Raw genomic sequence first — 19059 nt, 5'->3', positions numbered from 1 at the left:
CATATGTAAGAAATACACATAATATAGTTTTCTTTTTTTCTACTCTTATTTTTAAATTTATTTCAAAACAATGAGACAAGTATTGCATGATTGACACCAAGTTTTCTAAATGAAAATAGTAAAACATTTCGTGACCATCTGCTAATTTATTTTTGTTTGTTTCTTGTATCAAGTTTTCTAAAAAAAACAATGAACATCACCTACTAATAATACTTTTATAAGATAGAAGAGGAAGTTAAGAATAATGTCTGATAGATATTTCTAAAATATTTTATATATGTATACTTTTATATGTCTTTTTCCCTTAAATCAGTTTGGTGTGAATTATTATAGTGTAAAACTGATTGTTGTATTGGTCTTATTTATTTATATTGTATAAATTTTTAATAGTTTAAAGTTATGAATTATTTTGATAACAAAATATTATAATAATATGTAATCTTTGTGAGTTAATGAAACAAGAACTTAAATATAAAAATGTGTGTGATATCGGTAAAGTCATATATATCATTCATTTTAATTGTTGGATGAAGCTGAAACTTTTATAAAACACGTTTTCTCTATATGATCATTGTTATTGATAATTTAAGGTCTTTTCTTAGAAAAATAATTTTCGCAATTTTGAGAAAAATTTGAATGTTATTTTGTTTCTGTTTGTTATGAATTGTCTTGGTAAAGTCTCATGTTTTACTTTGTTAATCATTATAATTTATTAATTTTAATATATTTTTATTTTGAAAATAACTTATTTATTTATTAAACTTTATCATTTTTAAATTTTTTTTTATCATGAACATCAATGAAATTATTTACAAACTTTCACCGTCCTTATTTATTCTTACCGTGTTTCCCTAAATTCACTGAACAACCATTTCTCTTCTTTCAGAGAAGACAAACTTTGAAAATTCTTTTAATTCAAATGATTAATATTTATATTAACAAATAATTAAAATTTATATTTTTAATTTTTTTTCTTATTATTATTTTCACTTTGCTTCATCCTAACGTTTACAAATTTATTAACAATAAATGTGGGAAGTTAAAAAATTAAAAGAACCATAAATTCTAACATCATTAAAAAGGCAAATTGGGATGCAAACAAAATACAAATAAGTTCAAACTTTATCTTGTCATCTAGAACACCTTAAAAAAAAAGTCATTGAATATTCAACAATATCATTACATATCAAAGTGTTGAAAAAAATACCAAAATGTAGCTCATGGTGATGATAAGTTCATGATGGATATGTTGTATGAATGAAAAACATAAATAAGGTTCCAATGGTGATGAAATAAGATAAATAACTTCAGTCTCTCTTAAATTACTCATTGGAGTCACATGTTAGAAATAGAACTAAAGGTGCTTTTGGAAAATTAAAATTTTCTATAATCTCCAAGTCCAAATTTTGTTTTATCTTACACTTTCTTAATTTTTTTCTCACTTTTTTAATTAAATTTATCTATAATTCAAATACATTTTATTTTATTTTTTAAGTTAGGATAACAAACATTAAAAGTTGAGTTAGAGTCTACATATCATCAAAAGTAGAGCTGTCAAAACGGATAACCTGTCTCGACCCGATCCGGCTCACCACAGGTTGGTTACTTAGTGAGCCAACCCAACCCGGCTCAATTATTAGTGAACCAGAAAAATTTGAACTCGGCCTGACCCACCACAGGTTGGTGGGTAAAAGGGTTGGTTCACTAGCTCACTTAATTACAACTTTTTTTAAATAAAAAAAAAATTACAAACTTTCTATAATTAAAATCTAAACAAATTCTATGCCCAAATTTCACTTCATACATGAGTGTTTAATTAATTTTGAAAATGGAAAACTTAAATAATTTTTTCAAGCAGAAAAACAAATAATAGATATCTTTTTTATAAAATTAAAATTAAATTTTAATAAAAGTAAAATTAGGTAGGTGGGTTGATCGGTCAACCCGGTCCACCACGAGTTCAACCCGCATGAGATGGGTTTAAATGAATCGGATTGAAATCTGACCTACATAAAAAAAATACAAATTTTTCAAACTCGACTCGATCCGAACCTGTGGTGGACCAAATTGACCCACATATTGTGACCATCTTTACCGGTCTAATCAAAAGCATAGAAACAAAGTAATTTGATGAACAAAATGTAACTCATAGTTCATTAAATTATTTTGTGGGCCATACTCCAAGATGAAGGAAAAGAACAAAAAGTGATTAATAGTCATAAATAATAAATAATGATCATGTGATGAAAGCTCCAAATGCACTTTGCATGTGGCTATAAATATAACATTTTCCTGAGTATTCCATCCATCCAAAATCAAAACACTTAGATAAACGTGTTTGTGAAAATGAAGACTGTATTTGTATCATTTTTCATTGTCCTGGCTGTGTCACTCTTGACAATCGATGGCACAGAGTCATCAAAAACCTTAACCTGTGAGCAGGAAAAAGCCTTAGCGAGGCCATGCTTGGATTATCTAACAAAGAAAACTAACGCTCCTTCAACTTCTTGCTGCGATGGGTTGAAAGAAATAATATCTTCAACACCTACAAAGAAAGAAAAAGAAGATGCATGTAAGTGCCTAACGTCAGACGCTCAGGTTCCTAACATAGACAAAGACAGAGCCAGTAATCTTCGCAAAGAGTGCAAAATCAAGCTCTATAATTTCATGTCCGATGACTCCGATTGCGAAAAGTAAGACATCTTTTCCTACTTATACAATCATTCATTTGCTTTTTCCTAACATTGCTTTTCCTTTCTTTTCTTTTTTTCAGAATTATAAGCTAGGAACGGTGGATTATGCTGGGAATTTTCTACTTCTGTAACAGAATAACATTGTTTATTGAACTTCTGTCAACAAACATTTTTGTTGAAGTTAATGATCAATGAATATGCTTTATATATATTCTTGCTGTCTTCTATTCACTTCTTTCCATCTAATTATGATCAACCATTTGTATTTAATGTTTGAGATTGATGAGCCTAATCCAAAATTAATCCAAAGGAAATAAGCTATCATTTATATATATATTGTATAATAAAATAAATTTTAGAAGTATCAAATAGAAGAATATACGGTTCAAAATAAAGGATTAACAAAAAAAAAAACATATAATTCTATTAAGACTAATATAATGTAATCCTATAAAGGTTAATAAAGAAGCGGTTTAACGTAACTCCCACTTAAATTACTAATTGAAATTAAAAGTTATAATTCAAAGTATCTTATTTTATTTTTTTTTAAGTTGTGATTACAAACATTTTAAAAGGTTATGTTTATTATATGTGTTGAAATAATACTGAAGCATATCTAAGAAATACACAAAATGTAGTTCTCTTATTTCTACTCTTATTTTTATTTTATTTCATAACAATGAGCATGATTGACACCTTATAATATATTAGTATTTAATATAATAAGAAAAAAAAGAAAAAATAATGTTCTAAGCATTGTTCTCCGCTTGTAATAATGTTTTGATGTGTGTTACGAAGGTTATTTTATGTTTTTGGGTAAAAGTACTCAGAATATTTTATGTGTCATTTGACATCGGAAAGTAGATATGAGAGATCTTATATTAATAAATTTAAACATTGCTCGCCAAACAATTTAATAAATTCATCAAATTCAAATGACATATAACGTTCAAAAAATGAAATTCCAAGATCAATTAATATCATAATTTCACTTTTTAGACGTCTAATTGCTTTTTTAATAGCACAGGAATCTACTTACAACAATGTCACTTGTCATTATTATTAAGTTGACATTTTTCAATTTCAATTCTAACATTACATTTAACACTAAACGTGGAAGAAAAATTTTGCCACACATAAATCAAATTTTTAAAGAAAGATATGTAATTCAATTGTATTTCTTTTATAATCGATTATAAACATAAATGCTAATCAAGAATGTAAGAAGCTATAATCAATCATGACTTTTTAATACCTATGGTTACAATATAAATTTTAAATAGTTATATTATTAACATTTTGTTAGTATACTTTAAATTGTAATAAAAATAACAATATTGAAATAATAATTAAAATAAATTATTTTAATTTCATGTTTCATTATTATACGTTTTCTATTACAGAAATAAATAATTGAAATAAAAATAAAAAATAAAACAAAATATTTTTTTTATCATGAACATCAATAAAATCATTTACAAAGTTTCATCTTTCCTTCAATCCAAAACAACCACACTTCCTTATTAAATCTCTACTCATTTTCATTCCCCTAAATTCATCATACAATCCAAACACAAGCTAAATGAAACGCTTTTCTGATGTTATCTTAATTTTTCTCATCTCTTACATAGAAGATAAAATTACAAATTAGAATCTTTAAAATTTATATTAACAAATAAATAATATTCGTATTTTTAATTATTTAAAAAAAATATTTCTTTTCTTTGTTATTATTTTCACTTTATTAATCTTAAGTTTACAAATTTATTAAGGGTTAAATATACTTTTAGTCCCTATACTTTGGAGCGATTTTGGTTTTAGTCCTTCTTTCAAACTAAGGTACAATTTAGTCCTTCAAGTTTAAAAAACTCCGGTTTTAGTTTTTTTTATCAAATTTTTTTAACTTTATTTGTTGTTTCAAACGCTTTTCTCATTTAACATTGAAGCAAAAATGTGTCAAACAGTGCAAACTATCCAAATGTTATAATGAAAAGCGTTTAAAATAGCAAATAAAGTTAAAAAAATTTGGTAAAAAGGACTAAAACCAGAGTTTTATAAAGTTGAAGGACTAAATTGTACCTTAGTTTAAAAGAGAGATTAAAACCAAAATCGTCTTAAAATATACTAACTAAAAACATATTTAACCTATTTATTAACAATAAATGTGACAATTTAAAAAACTTTAAAAAAGAAAACCCCAAATTCTAACATCAAGAAAGCAAAATGAGATACTGATATAATAATTGATACGTATCAAAACCATTTAAACAAAGTAATTTGATGAACAAAATGTAACTGATACTTCATTAAATTATTTTGTAGACCATACTCCAAGGAAAAAGGAAAAAAACAAGAAGTGATTAATATAGTCATAAATAATGATGACGTGATGAAAGCTAGGAATGCACTATAAATATAACATTTTCCTCAGTATTCCATCCATCTGAAATCGAAACACAAGAGATAAACTTGTTTGTGAAAATGAAGATTGTGTTTGTATCAGTTTTCATTTTGCTGGCTGTGTCAGTCTTGAGAATTGATGGCAAAGAATCATCAAAAGGCTTAACCTGTGAGCAGGAAATATCCTTAGTGAAGCCATGCTTGGATTATCTAACAAAGAAAACTGATGCTCCTTCAACTTCTTGCTGCGATGGCTTGAAAAAAATCATAGCTTCATCACCTACAAAGAAAGAAAAACAAGCTGCATGTAAATGCCTTAAGAATGCAGCCTCTCAAATTCCTAACCTGTGTAAAGAAAGAGTCAATAATCTCTGCAAAGAGTGCAAAATCAAGGTCGATAATTTCATACCCAATGACTTGGATTGCGAAAAGTAAGACTTCTTTTTCATGTATACAATTCATGTTAATAGTTTTCATGGATCGTTTGTTTTTTTTTTTTTTATGTTCGAAGTTCCACATCGAGTAAAAATAAAGTCAATTTATAATATATAAGTGAGGTGCAATCCTCACCTTATAAGTCAATTTTATAAATTTGAATTAGGTTTAAAATCCCATTTCTAATATCTTAACATTAATTTTCTGTTTTTTTTACTTCTTTCATTCAGGTTTGTTTAAGCTGAAGGCGATGCTAAAAACAGTGTATTATGCCGTATGGAATTTGCTATTTCTGTAAACAAAATAAGATTGTTTGTTGAACTTCCTTCAATGAACATTTATGTTGGAATTTATCATTAATAAACATACTTTATATATGTTTTTGGTATTCTTCTTTTTATTCTTACAGAATTTCTTTCCATTTAATTATGATGAATAATTTCTGTTTAATGTTCGAGATCCATAGCCTAATCCAAAATCAATCAAATGAAAATAAGACATCATTCTACATATGAAACTAGTTAGGCTTCACTACACGATGACATGAGTATAAATTAATAGAGTCACTAAGTTGTTGAAATTAAATCGAATCATAGAAATATAAATTAAAATAACACATAAATTACAAATAAATTAAATAATGTAAATATAAATTAATAAAGAAGTTCATAATTGAAATTTAATTTATTATGCAATATATTAATTAAACACATATAATTCTATTAACATTAATATAATATTAGTCTATTAAGAATAATATAAGTGTTTAATCCCTTTGAAATTACTTCTTGGATATACTACAAATAAAACTAAAATGTTTTTTTGGAAAATTAAAAATTTTCTATAATCTGTGTCTTACATTTTCTTCATTTTTTCGTCACATTGTTTTTTAAATTAAATTTGTTTATAACCCAATTTTGTTTTATTTTAGTTTTTACGTTTTAAGTGCAAACATTAAAAGGTTGTGTTTGTATCTATTGAATTACTATAGAAACACGCAGATATTTACAAATATTCTCTTGACTAACTTTTTTTAGTTATTTACAAATATTTTTATAACAATAAATAAATAATATATATATATATATATAGATATAGATATTAAAATAATTAAGTTTGAAGAAACAAATAAGAACTAAGAAATTTCTCTTGGTGTCCGTCTCTTGTTTTCTATTTTATTTTTTATATAACAGTTTTTTAAATTGAATAACTTGTTTTACTATTTTATCCTTAATTGGCACTTTTTTTTAAATTTTTTTTTCCTGATTTGACCATTTTTTTTAAATACAACTATTTTTTAGTCTAAAATAACTATTATAACAGAAACATTTCTACAAAATAAATAAAATTCACTTGTAATAAGAATGAAAAATTAATTAATATTTTAAAAATAATAATATTTTTATTATTTTTTGTTCTCGTAAAAAGAAATAACAAACATAAGTTACTCGCATGTGTTTTTACTATAGTAATTAATAAAAGGAATATAATATACTAAATTTTTTCAATTGAAAATTTTCATATCAAGATTACCTAAACACAATAGTTAAAGAAATAAAAACGAAATTAAGTTTATTTTTTTTACTGAAAGAATAATTTTTTGGATTGTGTGGCATGGTTTTATCTCCAAAAGTTGTGTTTCACGTAAACAAACATTAAGAACCTCTAAAGACATATTCCGTAATATCATATCATTTTTGAAAAACACATCCTTAGTTGTTGATGAATAATTTCAAAAAAAAAAAATAGGTTTTTTATATTCTTTTTATTTAATTATATTTTAAATAAGTTTTACTTAGAAAGTCGTTTAATTTTACTTGAAAAATCGTTATTTTATTTTAAAGGAACCGTCTTTTATGGAAAAGGTTGTCTTATAATAACTATTAGATGATATGTATGATAAGTTTATTAAGTAGATGTATCAGAACCTATGAGTTACGAGTTTAGATACTAATAATAAGTTTGAAATCTTTAAAATAAGAGATCTTGATATTATTTTAAATTAAAAAGTTTAATAGGTAATAAATTTATTAATTTTTTCTTTATATATTAATTTTTTTCTTTAACAAAATCATATATCTCATAAAAAATGTTAAAAAATCATTTATTGATTTTTTTTTTCTTTATATGTTTAATCCAGTGATTAATGTAAGATTCTTATCTAAATAGGGAAGAAGGGTTGTATTGTATGAAATTTTAATGATCTAAAATAATGCTGGTGTGCTACATCTAAATTTTAGTTATCGTAATTTTAATTTAAAGGAACCATATTTTATATAAAAAAAATGGTTGTCTTATAATTTTATAATATCACATCATTCTTGTAAAAAGACATCTTTAGTTTTGTTGGAAAATAATAAGATTGTTTTCTCAACTTGTTACACACATGCATTGTTATTAAAAATGATTATTACTTAATAGATATATCTGTTGTTGGTATTCATTTCTTCCTAGACTCTCTTTGCATTTGATTATGATGTATGGTTTTAATGTTTGAGATTCCCAGCCTAAACAAAACAATCAAAATTAAATTATTGAAATGAACTCTTCAAAACAACTTAAAATCATTATGAATTTTAATTATTTATCATTATATAAAAATTTATTAAAAAATACAAAATATTAGAGACTACACAAATTTCACAACAAGAATTATATATATTTTATGAAACTTAAAATATTTAATGTTTGAGAATAAATTCACATTAAATTTTTAATATAATTTGTTATATTTCTTAATTTATTTTCAAGACTTTTATTTTTTGGTATAATTTTATTTTGAAGCTGTGTCATCACACCATTCATGGATACATATACATTTATAAAAGTAGGTTCAATATATGGATTTATGCAGATGTTCCTACTCTAGAAGTTAAGTTCTAATTATAAAATGATATATTATGTTAAGTTCAATCCAAATTTAATAAGTGGTGAAAATATGATATACAAAGACTAATCCAAATTTGTCAATGACTAAAATACAATATATCTATATCGATTCAAATTTATTAATCACCAAAGTATAATATATCAGTTCAAGTTTATCAACCTCAAACCTCCTTAGAAAAATATAGTTATATACTTAAACATAATATGACAAACAATGTAATCCTTCATTGACCTTGAAATCCCTTCGTAGAAGTAATAATTTAATTTCTAAAATTTCCCTTAATTTGTCTCTTATAAAACCACTTTCAATTTCAAATAAAATCCTAAAATCACTTAACCAACCAAAACATTTCAAACTATTCTATAAAGTTCCAAAAACCAACGGTGCATAATTTCGTTATTCAAACCAATAACCAAATATCAATATTTTCAAGTTCAATTCTCAAATAATCGAATCATCTATCCATCCATCTATCTATCTATCTATCTATATATCTATATATATATGGTTAAATATGTTTTTAGTCCCTATACTTTGAGGCGATTTTGGATTTAGTCCATTTTCAAACTATGTACAATTTAGTCCTTCAACTTTAGAAAACTCTGGTTTTAGTTCTTTTTACCAATTTTTTTAAATTTTATTTGTTGTTTCAAGCACGTTTTATTATAGCATTTGGATTGTTTACACTGGTTGACACATTTTTACTTCAATGTTAACTGAGAAACGCGTTTGAAACAACAATTAAAGTTAAAAAAAATTGGTAAAAAAGACTAAAACCAAAGTTTACTAACTAAATTGTACATAGTTTGAAAATGGACTACAACCAAAATCGCCTCAAAGTATAGGAATTAAAAACATATTTAACCCATATATATATATATATATATATATATATATATATATATAAAGAGGGATGGATATAATCTTACTATTGGTTTACAGTTAAGCACACTACTTTTATGTTTTGTCATCTTCAATATCGAACTCTCGTTCCCAATTTGTTTTATAAATCTTAATTTGTTCATCTTTTAAATTTCATATTTTAGAAACTTTTTTTAGTTAGATATTTCCATGTAACATGATTGTGTCATGTCATTCAATTATTACAGTTCACATTAACAATTCATTTAAAATTTAACTTATTAACTTAATTTAACGACAGAAAATTAATTACTTCAAATTTTTATTTTTAATAATCCAATTAAAAAAATAAAAAGAAACCGATTTAAGAAAATTCAACGTAAATAAAGATTATGAAAAAGTTTGAATTTACTTTTGTTTTACGTACATATTAATAGTTTGATAATACAATAATTAAAATATATATTAAAAGTTACATGGCTTAAAGTACACACCTAAACATATACACATATATTAAAATTAATTAAATTTTAATGAAAAATAATAATATAAATAAAATAAAATAATAATCAATATCTTCATCTCATTATATATACATTTAAATTAAATTAATTTCAGTTACATTACTATTATTAATCAAAAAAATATATAATATGTAAATATATATTTATTATATTTACATTTTTCCTGAAATAACTTTTCAAAATAATTATTCTCCTTGTAAGAAATTTGAACATACATATTTACATATTTATACAAAGCATTCAAGGAAATAAAATTATGTAACAATATATAAAATTCTTTCTTTTTATCTTTTATCAGACACTCATTGAGAAGGTTGTAAAAATTTAGAAAATATCGTATTAGGAGTAATAAAATATTTTAAACAATGAGACTAGTTTATTTTAATATTAAAAGTTTAAAATATAATTAAAATTTCAGTTAAAAAGTTTTATATTATATAGAATTGTATCGTTTTTATAAAACTTATTTATGAGTTGTTTATCCTCTTTTAAGTCTTTTAATCCATATTTTATTTGTTTGAAGATCAAAGCGTGCTTAAGTGATCACTAAGACAATGTTTTCAAGTCTATTTGAACAGTTCTTGCAAAAAAGTAAGTTGTTTATGCTCTTTTTCCTAGTTTGTGAGTTTTTTCATGCATGTGAGTGTTGTTCTATCGCATGTGTCATCTGAGTCTTCTATAAGACTTTTTATTAATCAATAACAATATGCCCTGATAATGATTGTGTGGTTTATAAGAGAAGATAGAGTTCATTGAGTTGATGGAGTCGTTCTAGGTTCCATAAAGCAATTTGAGCTTTTAACAGGTAAGAGAAACTAAATACCTTGTTTGTATGTTTAAGATCTTCTAAGAATGTGAAATTGCATGTCTTGGACTAATATGTTGTCTTGAAACCAATATTGGTATAATACTTCCTTTTATCATAGTTTAGGCATGACTCCTTTTCAAGTGATGTTGGGAAGACTTCCTTCTAAAATTGTTAAATATGAACATATACTAATAATCCTATTTCGGTCGAGGAAGTTTTGACAGCCAAAGATCAACTTATATTACAATTGAAGGCAAATTTCCTGAAATCTAAAAATTATATGAAACAAGTAGATGAAAGGAGGATAAATATCCATTTGGAGGTAGGAGATTTTGCTTTGGTTCAAGTACAACCATACATGTAACAATATGTAGCATTATACACCAAAAACTTGGACTCAAGTTTTTTGGAACGTTTGAGACTATCCAAAAGATTGGTTCACTGACTTATAAATTAAAGCTATGAGAGGTAGTTAAAATATATCATGTTTTTCTGCTAAATACACTGATTTTTTATATATTAAAACTCAAAAATCAGTGAGAGACAGTAAAAAAATTCAACCGTGAATCGAAATTGAAAATATTATACTATTTCTCAAAAGTTTTTTTTTTTTTAATTTTAATAAATGTTTCGAGTTTAAAACATTTGTTTCACATAACATTCTTACATTTGTTTAGAATATTAAGGAAAATATTTGTTCTTATCTCTGTCATTAAAAAATATTCTGAACAATATAAAAATTAATCAATCATGTTTCGGTAGTAAAAAAGAGAAGTTGGTGTTGGCAACTGCAAGTAAAACCAAATTTGGGAAGTTCTGGGTTGATAGTATCCAATGAGTATCTATCTACGTAACGTATAGTAGAAAAGTTCCGTATTTTCCGTCGTCGTTACCATTTCGTATAGTAGCCATGGATCAATTATTACCAGTCACTGTGCATTATTGTTGTGAGTAACAACATAGCCATTACTCGTTTCGCTTTCTCTATCTCTCTCTCTCTCACACACACACACACACACAAATCGCATTCTCTGCTTCTTCTACTGAAATCAACATGAATGTCACTCTCACTTCACTCGCCTCTCTCCTTCACTCTCTCTAATTCCACTGTTCACCTTCCTTTCTGTGAGATCTGCCGAGCTAGGGTTTCAGCTTCAGCTTCCAAATCAGGGTTGGATTTGGGCGTGTTATGAGAACCAGGAGGTTCGGGTGTTGCATTGGAAGTGGCTTCGGATGATGGGGTTCTGTGGGTGCTGTTGATTTTTGGTGGGTGGGTGGGTGGACTATGACTCAGGACCATTTCTGATTCAAAGGGACATGCAGAATTTGCGTGCATAATAATAATAACAATAATGATTATTTTATTCAACTTGGGGTGCTTGGGTTTTTACTAGTTTGGAACCTCACCTGTTGTTATAGCTCCAAGCATGAAGCTTTCTTCTTCTGGATTTAATCCACCGGGGGAGGAAGAAGGTAGTGGTAGCTTCTTTAATTCTTTCGTTTTTGTGCAAATTGCTTTGTATGCTGTTCTGCGCTGTCCCCCACTTTTTGAGAATTTCTCTTGTCTTGACGTTTGTTATGTGTTTTTTGTGTGGGTGGTTCTTTTTGTCTTTGCATGGGTTTGGAGGGAGAGGACAGGAATACACTAGAAGTACACTGCCTGTAGGTTTTGTTTGTCATTATTACATGGCATCGAGTGAGGTTGAACAAGTTGCCGTGGTCTGTTTTTGTTTGTTTTTAATATTTATGTACAGGTCAGGGTCAACTTCTTAGTGTCATGTCGATTTAATTTAAGTGTCGGTGGTGCTTAGTCTGCTGGTGTTTGCAGTTTATGATTTTAAGTTTGAGGTGACAAGGTTGTGTTGTGTTACTATTTATGTGTGGTTATTCTGTTTGCCTGTTTGTTTGTGCGGTTGGAGTTTGGATTGTGGTATGGTGTTTTTGATTGGTAAATATGCAGTGGACTTAATGTGTTGATTACTGATATGCCACTTGTAGACTGGACTATAGGTCCTTTCTGACTCGTGTGAAATGATTTACTTCATGTGTACTCATGTTAGTCTGATTTTGCAGGGGAGAAAAAATGTTTGAATTCTGAGCTTTGGCATGCATGTGCTGGCCCTCTGGTTTCTCTGCCTCCTGTTGGAAGTCGTGTAGTCTACTTTCCCCAAGGTCACAGTGAGCAGGTCAGTAATGCTAAGTTGGATTTATTGAACCATCCTTAAATTTTTTACATTGTGAAAAGTTGTATAGAAAACTAGAACCTCACTTAGTATGTCCTTACGATCTCAGTGAGCAGGGCAGTTGTACTATTTTATCTATCTTCTGAAGTCAGTGGAGTAGACTTCAACTTATTGTTTCTTGTGTATGTATGGTAAAACTAGTTATGCTTGTGCCGATTCAAGCTTGTAACATTAAGACAAGATAAAATTGATCTGATAAGAATGGGGACTCAACTTTTCAGAAATACTGTGAAAGTATGAAGTGCTGTAAGCTGTGAGTTACATGTTAGCAGACTTCACGAATTAGTGTTTAAGTCATTGTGCCTGGAAGGAGGGAGGACAGGCTAATTAAGTGATGAGAAAATAAAAGATGCTTCATTAATCCTTTGATTTTATGCTTTCTGTTGTTTCTACTTCTCTAGCTTATAAGCAAAGTCCCTCGTAACATATGTGATATTCTTTATTCTTGAAATGAGCATCGTTTTTTTTATTAGCATGAGCACCGCTGTGTTGAATTTATGGTTTATGTTCTGGAATAGTCTGAACGTTGGTTATCCTGAATATTATGGTATGAATCTCTTGTATAATTTCTATGCTAAAAATCTTTGGTGTATCATCATGATTAATTTCAGTTTATAATTTTTCCTGAGGCGGAAGGGGTTCCAAACTATTGTTTCATTTAAAATTTACAAAGAAGGGTTTCCAAACTATTTTTTCATTTAAAATTTACAAAAAACTGTTTGCCGTTCATATATTTCATTTATATCTGTTTCTTTAGCCTTTTGACAATTATAGATGTTGATTTTACAGGTTGCTGCTTCAACCAACAGGGAAGTAGATGCACATATTCCTAATTACCCTAACTTGCCACCGCAGCTTATCTGTCAGCTTCACAATGTAACAATGCATGTAAGGATAACATTTATAGTTCTGAAATTCAGGTTAAATATTTCAGAACGCATTTTTATCAGCTTGCACTCTGAACCTTTTAAGCATGCATCTTGCAGGCGGATGCTGAAACTGATGAAGTATATGCACAAATGACTCTGCAACCTCTAAGTCCAGTACTTTTCTCTTATTTTCTACCTTTTTCTTATATATATATATATATATATATATATATATATATATATATATTGATAGCATATCTTGACATTATTAATTTTGTAGCAAGAGCAAAAGGAGGTGTATCTTATGCCTGCTGAATTGGGCACTCCCAGCAAGCAACCAACCAATTACTTCTGCAAAACATTAACTGCAAGTGATACCAGCACTCATGGAGGATTTTCTGTTCCTCGTAGAGCAGCTGAAAAAGTCTTCCCTCCTCTAGTAAGTCATATTAACTTTGTGATATATTTGATACTCAGTAGTTAGTTTGTCAGTTCTTGATGTGACTAATATGTTTCTTGAACAGGATTACTCACAGCAGCCTCCTGCTCAAGAGCTAATTGCCAGAGATCTTCATGATAATGAATGGAAGTTTAGACACATATTTCGAGGTTTATTTTTTTAAGCTTTTGGTATAAAATTATTTGTGGACTCCACATCTACTTTTTTCTGTCCACTTTATGCTGTTCCACTACTTGTAATAAACACCTATCATGTACTTACATATTCAATGTACTCAAATCTGCGATCTTCCTTTTTATTATGCAAAACATAATTTGAGTAGCATTGGAAGCAGGACATAGGTTTCTAAGGAGTAATTTATTTGCATATGATATGATTAAATTAGCTGTACTATTTCTGTTTCTGTCTTATTGCATACTCATTCCATCCTTATTTGGTTGGCTGCTTGGCTTATTTGGTCCAATTTGTTTCTTGTCTTAAACTTAGCATTACAACTTGTAAAATAGCATTGCTTTGTGATATTAAAATATAACTCAACCTTGGTCAGTCTAATTTTTTATTCAGCAAGAACAATATGAAGGCTTTGTTAAGGATCATTATAAATGTCGAGTGTATAGTCCTTGGTCATATACGACTTATCTTCTCTGGCTCTTCCACTCGTCCTGAAAATCCTTTTCCTTGTCAAATTTGACAATTGTGTATGTGAAACCAAGGAATGATTAGCTCATAAACATTAGTTAAATTGTTTCTTAAATGTTTTCACTTCTAACTACTTTATATCTTCACTTTCAGGTCAGCCCAAAAGGCATCTTCTTACTACTGGTTGGAGTGTCTTTGTCAGTGCCAAGAGGCTTGTTGCGGGTGATTCAGTCCTTTTCATCTGGTACGTATAATTCTAATACTTCCAATGGCTGATCCAATTGGAGGTTCAACTTGTCTTCTCCCCCTCCATCTTGTATACAGTTTTCCTTATAGATGTATTCTAAACTGAAGGAACTTATTAGAAAGATTAGACTAGAAATCATGCTTATTTTATTTGTATTATTTCCTCATTATTGTAAAATTATGTCCGTCTTTGGGAGCTTTATAATCTGAAAAATTTGTTTATCTTGTTAGCCTCCTTGTAGAACAATATCACCAGTAGTTGCATTTATATAGATCATGGGTACATGACCAAAATCTGTTGCAAGGAACTATTAAGATATTATTGTAACCATTCTTCCTGTTCTTTTTTTCAGGAATGAAAAAAATCAATTACTCTTGGGCATACGGCGAGCAAATCGTCCACAGACTATCATGCCATCATCAGTTCTGTCAAGTGATAGCATGCACATTGGTCTTCTTGCTGCAGCAGCTCATGCTGCTGCTACAAACAGCCGCTTTACTATATTCTATAATCCTAGGTATGTAACTTTAATGCAAATGATGAGAATTATTACCCTAAAAATTATACTGAACTTGCTTTTCTTTTTTATAGGGCAAGTCCATCTGAATTTGTCATTCCTTTGGCCAAGTATGTTAAAGCAGTATATCATACACGAGTTTCTGTTGGGATGCGGTTTAGGATGCTGTTTGAGACGGAAGAATCAAGTGTTCGTCGGTAGGTATTTCTTGTCCTATATTTTCCCCTCTCCTGTGTGAAACATAGTGTTCACATTATGTTTTTGTCCTGCTACTTAAGCGAGAGAGTTTATTTGGCTAAATTACTTCTTGGGTCCATGTACTTTATGGACAAATTCAAAATTTTCTCTGATAGTCTGGAATTAAAGTTTCATTTTTTGGTGGTGGATTATGGGACTGTTTTTTTTGAAACTATAAGGGATATCTCAATTCTCTCAAAGTATAAGAATCCAATGATGTAATTTAGCCTAAAATTTTACTTTCCCGATTTTATCTATGTTCTTTTTTGTGGTTCATCAATGAACGTGTGCAGTCTCCTGTGTAATGAATAAAGAAACAAATATACTGCTATTCACAGAATACTGTAGTTTCCCAATCAGCCTTACTGGTAACTGCACATGATTCCACCCCATTTTTAATAGTGAAATTATTAGCTGGACCCCGTTATGTGGGACTTTGACTTAAACAATTGTCAGTTGCAAATGTGCTGTGGACTTTTGATCCTATTAAACACTGCCCACTGTTCTCTTTAACTTTCCTTGATTTCGGATCTTGCCTTTTTATGTTATTGATTTGTTGATTTGTAGACATTATTCTTGCAATAGTAGTTTTCTGTATGCCATTTGATGCTTGCCACACTGTGCTGTGCACTCCTGTTCCTGACTGTTGACGCATTATTATGTTCTTCCATATTTTTGTTGAGTGGTTAGCCATGGCAATATATGCATGTATCCTTCCATAAGACAAAAGCTTTGAATGCTTAGCCACAACAATATTTGCTTTTCTTCAGAACAATAGTCTTTTCTAAGTTTGTTTTTTCTTAAACATTTGAACCTATACTTACTGTAACATGTTATTGTCCAGATACATGGGTACCATAACTGGTATTAGTGATTTAGATCCTGTCCGCTGGCCAAATTCACACTGGCGTTCTGTGAAGGTTTGTCATGATTGTTTGATTCATCTAGCAACTATATGTTGTTGTTATGGTACAATTTAGCACTATTATAGAAATATCTGAGATTGTGTTTACAGATGAATCAGATGATGTATAATCTGTTTTCTTAACTTATGTTTACTGGTGTAGGTTGGCTGGGATGAGTCCACTGCAGGGGAGAGGCAGCCAAGAGTTTCCTTGTGGGAGATTGAACCTTTGACAACATTCCCAATGTATCCATCTCCATTCCCCTTAAGGTTGAGGCGTCCTTGGCCAACGGGCCTACCATCTTTGTATGGTATGTGGTGATTCTGTTAATAAAATTTGTCTCATGTCATTCTCTGGGATCTGTTGCCTATATGCTTTATCTTATTGACTTGTGATGTACACAGCATCTTCATTTTAATTTATTTATGTCTTCCATTTGTGTAAGTCAGGTCTCAAAGATGGAGACATGGGCATTGGTTCTCCATTCATGTGGCTCCAAGGTGGACTTGGGGACCAAGGAATGCAATCTTTAAATTTCCAGGGGCTTGGTGTTACACCATGGATGCAACCTAAACTTGACTCTTCTATGCCAGGTCTTCAACCAGAGTTATACCAAGCAATGGCTTCTTCTGCGTTCCAGGAAATGAGAGCAATGGATCCCTCAAAATCTTCCCAACCTCTGTTGCAGTTTCAGCAGACTTCAAATGTTCCCAGTGCTCATACCTCTGAAGTACAGAGGCAAGTATTACCACAGTCTCAGCCTCAAAGCACCCTTCTACAAAATTTTCAAGAAAACCAAGTGCCTGCTCAGTCACAACTTCTGCAACAGCAGTTGCATCGCTACCATCCATATGGTGATCAGCGGCAACAGCAGCAGCAACTTAAAAATTTGCCTCTTCAGCAGCAGTTACCAAATGTCATCTCTCCCTTGTCTAATTTTGCATCAGGTACCCAGTCTCAATCTCCTCCCATGCAAGCTCTTGCTACGCATTGCCAGCAGCAGAGCTTTCCTGAACCTATCAGGAATCATATATCTGGTTCTGATGTTTCCCCTATCCAGAGTCTACTAGGAACGTTCTCCCATGATGGAACATCCCAGTTACTTAACTTGAGTGGATCCAATTCCATTATATCTTCTGCATCCATCCTACCCAAGCAAATGACAGTTGAACCTCAGCTTCCCTCTGCTGCTGCTCAGTGTGTGTTGCCTCAGGTGGAAAACTTGGGAACATCGCAGTCAAATGTGTCTGAACTTGCTGCTTTGCCTCCCTTTCCTGGAAGAGAACATTCGGCATACCATGGTGCTGCTGATCCTCAGAGCAATCTTTTATTTGGGATTAACATTGATCCCTCTTCTCTTATGCTGCAAAATGGCATGTCAAACCTGAGAAATATGGGCAGTGTGAATGATTCATTATCATTGCCATTTTCTGCTTCAAATTGTGGTGGTACCACAAGCACTGATTTTCCCCTAAGTTCAAACATGACAACTTCAAGTTGTGTGGATGAATCAGGCTTCTTGCAGTCTTCTGAAAATGTAGACCAAGCAAACACACCGACTGGAACCTTTGTTAAGGTAATATCTAATGTATTTTTTGTTTATAGATGGTATGCCTGCGTTTATATATTTTATATGCAGCCACCTTTTAATATAATTTACTAAAATTAAGCAACAGTTTACCAGTTGAAGTATTGGTTCAAGTTACAAGTTAAATATATTTATATAATGTATTTATGATCAATGTTGAATCGGGTCTACTCTACAGTGATATATACCCTGTATATACAAACAGTAGTCTATGGTTTTGTTGGAAAAGTTTCATATTGTAGCTCATTTTTTATTTTTGTTTCCTCTTGTTTTTTAAGACTTCTTGTCAATTGTCAAGGACTAATATTATGCGCTGTAATTTTTACAGGTTCACAAGTCAGGGTCCTTTGGCAGGTCACTGGACATTTCTAAGTTCAGCAGCTATGATGAGCTGCGTAGTGAGCTTGCTCGCATGTTTGGCCTTGAAGGCCAACTAGAGGACCCTAAGACTCAGAGATCAGGCTGGCAGCTTGTATTTGTTGACCGGGAGAATGATATTCTTCTTCTTGGTGATGATCCTTGGCAGTAAGTTGCTTTATGCCAGTTGTTACTTATATTCAAGTTATTGTATATTATCTTAAGAATTGCTACGTCCTTGATTGATGCCAATGCCGTAGGTGCTATAGGTATAGTTAGCGATATTTGACACTTCTCAACATGTTGACGATTTGCAAAGTTAAATTTTGTGGATCTGAATATATATATATATATATATATATATATATATATATATATATATATAT

The 19059-nt window shown here is 29.6% G+C and overlaps 3 protein-coding genes across 3 annotated transcripts in view; all 3 read left to right on the top strand.

Annotated features, from left to right (window-relative positions):
• The first annotated feature begins 2323 nt into the window (after window positions 1-2323).
• Window positions 2324-2821, top strand: LOC111241773 (non-specific lipid-transfer protein A-like). Its single transcript, XM_022781643.1, has 2 exons — window positions 2324-2693; window positions 2774-2821. The coding sequence occupies exons 1-2, from the start codon at window positions 2347-2349 to the stop codon at window positions 2784-2786; spliced, it is 360 nt and encodes a 119-aa protein (XP_022637364.1). The 5' UTR covers window positions 2324-2346; the 3' UTR covers window positions 2787-2821.
• A 2330-nt stretch (window positions 2822-5151) lies between these two features.
• Window positions 5152-5803, top strand: LOC111241772 (non-specific lipid-transfer protein A-like). Its single transcript, XM_022781642.1, has 2 exons — window positions 5152-5524; window positions 5759-5803. The coding sequence occupies exons 1-2, from the start codon at window positions 5175-5177 to the stop codon at window positions 5766-5768; spliced, it is 360 nt and encodes a 119-aa protein (XP_022637363.1). The 5' UTR covers window positions 5152-5174; the 3' UTR covers window positions 5769-5803.
• Window positions 5804-11474: 5671 nt separating this feature from the next.
• The window catches only part of LOC106764585 (auxin response factor 6), a 21389-nt gene continuing 13804 nt past the window's right edge, over window positions 11475-19059 (top strand). Inside the window, exons 1-13 of the mRNA XM_014648854.2 lie at window positions 11475-12084; window positions 12685-12797; window positions 13644-13742; window positions 13841-13897; window positions 14004-14162; window positions 14248-14332; window positions 14976-15066; window positions 15422-15586; window positions 15661-15783; window positions 16668-16743; window positions 16891-17038; window positions 17178-18304; window positions 18645-18841. Of these exons, the coding sequence (XP_014504340.1) occupies window positions 12039-12084; window positions 12685-12797; window positions 13644-13742; window positions 13841-13897; window positions 14004-14162; window positions 14248-14332; window positions 14976-15066; window positions 15422-15586; window positions 15661-15783; window positions 16668-16743; window positions 16891-17038; window positions 17178-18304; window positions 18645-18841 (2486 nt within the window). The 5' untranslated portion in view covers window positions 11475-12038. The remainder of the gene's footprint in view (window positions 12085-12684; window positions 12798-13643; window positions 13743-13840; window positions 13898-14003; window positions 14163-14247; window positions 14333-14975; window positions 15067-15421; window positions 15587-15660; window positions 15784-16667; window positions 16744-16890; window positions 17039-17177; window positions 18305-18644; window positions 18842-19059) is intronic.

The sequence above is a fragment of the Vigna radiata genome, chromosome 6, assembly GCF_000741045.1.
Source record: "Vigna radiata var. radiata cultivar VC1973A chromosome 6, Vradiata_ver6, whole genome shotgun sequence".
NCBI lineage: Eukaryota > Viridiplantae > Streptophyta > Magnoliopsida > Fabales > Fabaceae > Vigna > Vigna radiata.
Note: the sequence above shows the minus strand (reverse complement) of the source record. Positions and strands in the feature narration are given on the sequence as shown.

Excerpts from the sequence above, each read along its gene's own strand:
- LOC111241773 (XM_022781643.1), top strand. The coding sequence starts at position 2,347 with ATGAAGACTGTATTTGTATCATTTTTCATTGTCCTGGCTGTGTCACTC.
- LOC111241772 (XM_022781642.1), top strand. The coding sequence starts at position 5,175 with ATGAAGATTGTGTTTGTATCAGTTTTCATTTTGCTGGCTGTGTCAGTC.